This window comes from Argentina silus (assembly GCF_951799395.1).
Source record: "Argentina silus genome assembly, chromosome: 16".
NCBI classification, from domain to species: Eukaryota; Metazoa; Chordata; class Actinopteri; order Argentiniformes; family Argentinidae; genus Argentina; species Argentina silus.
Genome location: NC_139670.1, coordinates 12,664,507 through 12,672,006, shown reverse-complemented (window position 1 = coordinate 12,672,006; position 7,500 = coordinate 12,664,507). Strand labels below are relative to the sequence as shown.

At 47.8% G+C, this 7,500-nt stretch overlaps 2 protein-coding genes across 2 annotated transcripts in view; both read right to left on the bottom strand.

Annotated features, from left to right (window-relative positions):
- Positions 1-7,500, bottom strand: part of bicral (BICRA like chromatin remodeling complex associated protein) — a 253,681-nt gene that overhangs the window by 169,024 nt on the left and 77,157 nt on the right.
- LOC310817050 (glutamate receptor ionotropic, NMDA 2C-like) overlaps positions 4,548-7,500 on the bottom strand; it is a gene marked incomplete at both ends in the record, with an annotated part of 26,691 nt that continues 23,738 nt past the window's right edge. Inside the window, 2 exons of the mRNA XM_083687460.1 lie at positions 4,548-6,161; positions 7,230-7,462. Coding sequence (XP_083543586.1) covers positions 4,548-6,161; positions 7,230-7,462 — 1,847 coding nt within the window. The remainder of the gene's footprint in view (positions 6,162-7,229; positions 7,463-7,500) is intronic.

Below are 7,500 nucleotides of genomic sequence, written 5' to 3'. Positions count from 1 at the left end.
CACAGACAATTAATTCAGAGCCAGGGTCCTCATTTATCAATGCTACGTATTCACAAATCTGTGTGTGAACCATGCGTACGATCATTTCACAGCAAAAAGCTAAATGTATCAAGATGAACTTGCTTGAGATTGTGTGTCAATTTACACACACCCATCATCGTGTGTACACACAATGCCAAGTGGTGGAATTAGGGAATTGCTTGTCAGATGCAAGTCAAGTAACAAAATGACTTTCAAATATATGTAAAAATCACTCATAGTTAAATTACTTGAAGTTTTGAAGAATCCATTCTATACCATAGGAACCATTATGGAGAAATGTATTTGATATTATTTCATTAATTTGCTACATTATAACGGTTGGTTACAACTATGCTTACGACCGCCTATAGTAGTAAAAGAAAGGGAGGGCACTTATGTCATGTAAATCTAAATGTATTCACCAGAGGATTTAAGGTGGATCAATCAAATAAAAATAAAAATAAAAGCTCTCTTTTCTCAAACACTGTCCTTCAACAAAATATAGTCGATGAAGTAAAAATCCCAATTCAGCAAAAGGAAAAAAGCAAAAAGGATTGATCTTACCAGTTGATCCCCAAAAAGAACAACCCTCTGGCAGTCCAACCCTGTGTTGTCTTTAGAAATAGCCTTCCACAATAATCCAAAAGGCCTTGGAAATAGTCTGATGCCCACAATAAACCAGTACAGGCAAAGACACAGGAACAGCAAGTCAATTAGAAGTTTGACCTGCTCTAAGATTTGCTGTTCCCTTTCTAACAGGGAATACGCTATTTTGTCTGGATCAGGTGACTTGCTAAGGAGTCTTTCCAGTGACCCTTGAAGTTTCCGGCCAAGGGCAACCTCTGCAAGTGTAAAACTAGTTGATTCCTGCCAGGCAGAGTTGATGGAGAAGCGAAACTCAGGCAGCCAGCTATTCCAAGTTCTGTGCTGGTCTTTCACGAAGGAAGCCATCATGATCTTTAGAGTTTGGTTGAAGCGTTCTGTCAGGTTTGTTTGCGGATGGTAGGCTATGGTGAGTTTTTGAATAACACCCCATTGTGGGCAGACCTGGTTGAGAAGAAGGCAGGTGAACTGAACACCTCTGTCAGAGACGAGATCAGCTAGTGAATATCTCCTCAGTGAGAATGAAGGCAATTTTGCAGAATAACTCTCATGGGAAATAACTTGATACACTTGCTGCAGTAGTCAACGATCACCAGGAGGTACTGATGTCCTTTTTTGCTTTTACGGAAAGGGCCCATGATGTCCACACATCCAGGCCGCTTGATGGCAAAGGACTGAAGATGACCTGACAGTCAGGTATCCTGACATCCTTCCTCACATCCGGCCAGTAGCCAACCTCTAACACCTTGGGTGGGTTTTTGAGCCTTTCTTTCTTTTATTGCTATTGTCAATGCACTTCGATACCTTACCTCATTATTGCATGTTAGTGTGATATTAAAACTGAGATCATTTTCCTATAAAGGCTTTTATTTATAAAGGCTGAGTCAAAAGAAAACCCTGATGTAGGATGAAGTCATTGATCACATTTTTAAAAGAAAAGCACTTATGAAATCAAATCACAGATCACCATCGAAAAACCAGTAAGGAGAGAAAGTAGAACAGAATTTGACAAATTGCTTTGTTAAAAAGACAGGTGGGATTAATTTGTCTTAAAGTTAAAGTTATTCACCATATACTGTACATGTATGGTCAATTGGACGCCACGGCCGCGCACAAGCATGGAAATTTAGAACATTATTTATCAACCTTGATTTTTCACCGCTGTGCGTACGGCAGTCGTGCGCATGTCAGAGAAGTTCCACCAATCTTGTGCGTACGGATATTCTACATTTTGTGCGTAAGAAGGATTTTAGAATCATTTCTACGCATGAATGATAAATTAGGACCCAGGAGCGTAAGTAGTGTAATATAGGACTATACTCCACAAGGTATGTGTGTGTGTGTGTGTGTGTGTGTGTGTGTGTGTGTGTGTGTGTGCGTGCGTGCATGCCTGCGTGTGGTTCTCTGTGTCTGGGATGTGAATAATTACCATGTCTGCTCCCTGGGAGGTCCTGATGGACTCTAGCCTCCCTGTGTTCTGAATATTAAGCCCTCGCCCTGACACAGGCCTCTTGTCTGTAAATGGCTCTCATCCTTCTTTCTCTCTCTCCCTCCTACTTTGTCTCCCTCTCATTCCTCTCACCGTTTCCTCACTCTCATCCCTCTCTCCCTCTCATCCCTCTCTCCCTCTCATCCCTCTCTCCCCCTCTCTGTGGTGACCTGTGGAGGTTAATGTATGTATAACTCTGTCTCTGTGCACGCTCCTCTACCTTCATCAAAGTGGAGTGATTTAAGGGGCGCTCTGCGGCAGGTGTCTGCTCTGAAGTCAGCTCACAGGCGGAATTTACGAGAGGGGCCCAATTACTCTGCACTCTATAAAACAGATCCCCGATCAGTGGGGAAGGGACGATTAAATCAATGTTATTGGGCTGTCACACCCAACACCCTAACAACAATGCAAAGCCTGTAATGGACAAACCCTGATGATGACCAGTGGAAGAGCAGGTATAGGAGATCTCCAGGTAGAGCTCTCCATAAAGAGGAACAAGTGCCTCTCCTCTCCCAATTGTATCGCTGTGGATAAAATCATTATTTTCTGACTATAATCTGTTTTATTTTAGACATACGTTAGTGTCATATGATTGAATTATTTCTAAAGATTGAATTTGCAATCGTTGTCGTATGCAGTATACAGTTGTAGCAGTAACTATGACAAAGTATTTGTGTCACTCGACCCTAATCTCAGCGGGTCTCAGCTCCAGAGGAGTGACCTTGATTTGAGTGGGGTTGAAGAGGAGTCCTTGGATGGCCAATCAGCTCCTCCCTCTTTCTTTCTCCATCATTCTTTCTACCCCCCCCCCCCTCTCTCTCTCTCCATCTCTCTTCCTTAGTTGTCTCCTTCCTTCCGTCCTTCCTTTTTTCCCCTCCCCTCCTCTCTTTCTCTTTCCCTGTCCCCCCTTCTCCTTCACTCTCCCCCTCACTCCTTATCTAACTAGACAAGTCCAGAGTCGTCTCTTTTGTAAGGGAGCCCTGGCCATTCAGATTAGAAGCTTGGGCAGACAGAGAGCAGGGCACGGACAGAGATAGAGACACACAAGCACGTTCGTCCAAAAGGCTCTTTAATTGGTCATAGTGATTGATTACAGAGTGAAAGAACCAGGTAATACAGATACTAGAATAGCTTTCAATTACCTCCTTTTAAATCCAATCATTAAACAAAGAGAGGGGGAAGGGAGGAGGAGAGGGAGGGGGAAAGAGAGAGAGAGCGAGAGACAGAGAGGAGGGATTGGGGAAGGGAGAGAGAGAGTTGGAATGAGTCAAAGAGTTAAAGAGAGAGAGGTAAATTGACAGAGAGATATCATCAGAGAAAATGCCTCAGTAAATCTGTCATTCCTGCTATTAGAAAAAAAACCTTGAAACATGTGCCTGAAGAGATATTAATTATAAAATTCTACTCTATATTGAATACATGAATATAACACTAAAATCAACTTCAAATGACACATTGTCTAATATATATCTATATTTATATATAGAATACATATAAATCTGTTGAGAAGCCCTATTTGATTCTGTGCTGTTGTTGATATAATGTATCATATCAGTCAGAATACCGGGTGCCTTTTAGCAAGGCAACCACTTAGGAATGACAGCATGAGAGCCCATTGGTCCACCTATAGGAGCTGTCGATGGTCAACGTTCCTATTTCAGCTCACAAAGTCTGTGTTCATAAGGACTGACCCTCAACCCCCACTGAAACCTTATTATTGCGCTAACTATAATTCACATAACTATATTATTATGTCCTCACTTGTGGACTCAAAGCTGTGCTGCCATAACTGTGCTCACTTTACTGAGCCGTTGTTGTTTTTGCTAGTGCAAAGGACTCTCCTCTGTCTCTTCTATCCTCCACAGCTTCAGAATGGAGAGAAGACTGTTCAGGGCTCAACACCATTCAGAATATACACCCCCAGGGCCCAAATCCCGGAAACACAGAATATACACAATACATACAGTACTCTGGCTGACTGAAATCTCAGGGACTCACCCATAGGCAACACTATATAGACTTGGTAAATCGTTGCGCACATAATTCACAGAAAACACATAAATATGGTTTAATGCAATGTAAGCAGCAAGTAAATCAACATTCCACCCCCCCCCCCCTCCCCCCGACTCCAAAACAGCCATTTTGCAATAATACAATATTTTCTACTCCAGGTACAATGCTCCCACCAGCACTCTCAGTACAACAAACTAGAAAGGTTCAGATTCTATGTCGCAGCTACCTATGCTACATATCCTACAATTCTAATTTATTGCTGAGTTATAGTCCACTAAGCAACAAATGTCACTGTTTTCCAGGGAGTAGACCAAACCCTCCCCCCTCTAAAATGCCCATTTTACAGTCACACTTATCTCTTCAAGTGATGGAGTCCAACCTATGAAGTCCAGTCCATCCGTTGTATTTCTATGTGTCTCCCTCAGACCTCTGACTCCAGACTGGAGACCCGTCTCCAGGGCCTGGACAGGTAGGGGCTGTCCTCAGAGTGCCCCACTGAGCCCTGCCCTGTCTGGGCCACAGAGCCAGGCTCCTGGGCCCCCTTGTAGGCTCCATAGGCCCCATAGGCTCCATACAGGCTGTCCTGGTACAGCACCCCCCTCTGGCCCCCACAGCGCCCACCTCCACAGGCCAGGAGCTGGCACACTGGGCTGGGGTGGGTGCTGGAGGCCTGAGTGTGGGTCTGGAGGTCCAGGGGGCCGTGGTAGAGGGGTAGTCCAGGGTAAGAGCTCAGGTAATGGGCGTACTGTCTGCTGAGCAGGCTGGTGGCTCGCCGGACCACCCCCACCCTATCACCCTGTTGTACTGCCTCCCTGTAAGAGGGGAGGTGGGTGGAGTAGGAGTAACGCAGCTTCTGGCCCTTACGGCCCCGCCCATTACCCCTTCTCTGGTCCTGCCTTATATGGAGATAGGCGTGGTCCCGAGGTGCAGAGGTGGAGTAAGAGACGTTGTTCCGGGCAGGGGCTGGGCTGTAGGGTTTAGTGGGTGAAGTTTGGGGCAGCACGCAGGGGAAGAGGTCTGGTAGGGCCGATGGTGATTGGCTAGAGGGGGAAGAGGTGGGAGGAGTTTCATCGAGCTGGCGAATCCGCTCACCGCCCCAGGTGGCCCTGAGGAAGGAGGGGCGGCGGTGGAGCCTGTGTCTACCTGCTAGCACCAGTTCCTCCAGGGGCCAGCCGCTACAGTTCTCACCTCCAGGACAGACCACCTCCCCTGGGTACAGGCCATCAGCGCAGGGGGGCGAGATGTGGTTCTCCAGGAGGTGGTTGGCACGGAGCTCCGCCAGGGGGGGGTTTTCCTCTCTGTGGCTTCTCCTCTCTCCTCCTGACTCCCCGGAGAGAAAACTATTAGACCTCCTCTTCCTTCTGGAGAGGCCTTCTGATGAGGAGGGCTGGGCCTGGGGGGAGAGAGAGGCCGGGGGGTAGGAGGCGTAGATGTCAGGCAGCTGGAGCTCTCTTTCGTAGGGGACGAAGGAGGAGTGAGGGTAGGACAAGGGTTGGGTCTCCATGTACAGTCTCCCTGTGGTGGCGTAGAGGTGAGAGTGGGGGTGAGGCTGGGGGTCTCCACTAGCCAGATGGGGGCTGCTGATACTGGACATGGGAAGGGGCCTGTCGTAGAGGCAGGAGCTGGAGCGCGCGGGGAGGGTGTAGCGGAGCGGGGTGGGCCTGGCTAACCCCCTCTGCTGCTTCAGAGACGCCACTGTGGTCAGAGACTGGGGGCCGGAGTACGGGGGGGTGAGGGAGCGCTGGGGGAGGGGGCAATGGTTCTCTGTGACATAAGCGAACCCCCCAGGGACGGTCTCGGTGGTGACATGCGGAACGCGGACGGGCATACCGCTGCTATGACGACTCCAGTGTTCTATGGTTTTGGTGGCGTTGTCCAATGAGGTCTCGACGTGAGCAGACGACACCAAGTCCTTAGCGGTCTGGAGCATCTTTAGCATGTTAGCTTGAGCATAGTTAGCAGTCAGGTCAGGGTTGGGCAGGCTATCAGAGGAATGGTCAGGGGCCTCCACGCCATTAAAACAACTATAGATACCCTGAGAGAGAGAAGAGAGAGAGGGAGGAGAGAGGGGGAGAAGACGAAGGAGAAGGAGAGGAGAGACAACAAATGATCTGTTCAACTTAACCTTTAATCAACCTAGAGGTCCTGCAGAGAGAACGTGTAATATCAAGACCTGGACCATCAAGAAAAATGACAGTACACAACAATTCTCACCTTGCCAAAAAGTATAATTTGATCACACAACTCTACTGCCTGTGGTTAATTTTCATTACACATTCCCCAATGACAAGAAAGAACATCCCTGAGAATAGTCGCCCAGTCCCCCCCCCCAGTCCCCCTTCCAGTCCACCCCTCCAGTCCACCCCCCTCCCCCCCTTCTCTCCCCTCCTCTCATTTGCTGAGCAAATAGTCTCTAACTGCATGGACAAACACTGAGCTGAGTCCCTCGACTTCGCCGTTCACAGTCGACTGAAATCCTGACGAAGCCAAATTTAATTTGGCCCTCGGGGCCCCCCTGTAAGGATTAATTATCAGGTCGTCATTTAGCTGCTAATCTGATAAGCCATGATACAGCCACAATGGTGTAATTACACAGTGCTGCAGCAGCAGGACGGTCCGTGGCTAAATTGTGTGCGGCTCTCTTCGTCTGAGTGGCGTCGACTCAGCCCTGCCTCTCCTCTCTCTAGTCTCTCCATCCACTCTCTCGTTACACAAATTGGGTGTTGATTAACGTTAATGTTTTGCTGAAATTAAAATCTCGGCTCACGCTCATTAAAAGGGTTTCTTTTTTAATTCAGTCATCAAAATGATAGGGTGGGTAAATAGCAATAGTTGGCCACGCTTTTTCTATTGGCTGCATTTCATTAAGTCTTTCACTCATTCTGCCCCCTGCACCGCTATACCGCTCTCCCTCTTTCTTTCTCTCTCTCTCTCTCGCTCTCTCTCTCCGTACATCTCTGTTGTATACCCAATCACTCAAACAACTAACCTTCCAGTGAACTAACCATCAACCAACCAACCAACCAACCAATCAACCAATCAGTCAATAAAACAAATCAAACAACGAATCAATCAATCAACCCGACTTCTCTCTGCCACTCACCCTGCTGATAGCCAGTAGACAGTCTGCTCGTGGAGACTTGTGGAGTGAGTGTCGTAGTTTCCAGTAGAGCAGATGTTCCCAGGAGAAGACCAGCAGACTGAGGCCCATGGCCACCAGCAGCATGTAGAAGACCCCCGCCATGTTGTCTATATCCAGCTTGGAGCTCATCACCTCGTTCTTCTCATTCTGACAGATCCCAGACAGCCACACCGTCTCCAGACGCTGGGTGTCTCCTGGGACAGGGTGTGTGTGTGTGTGGGGGGGGGGGGGC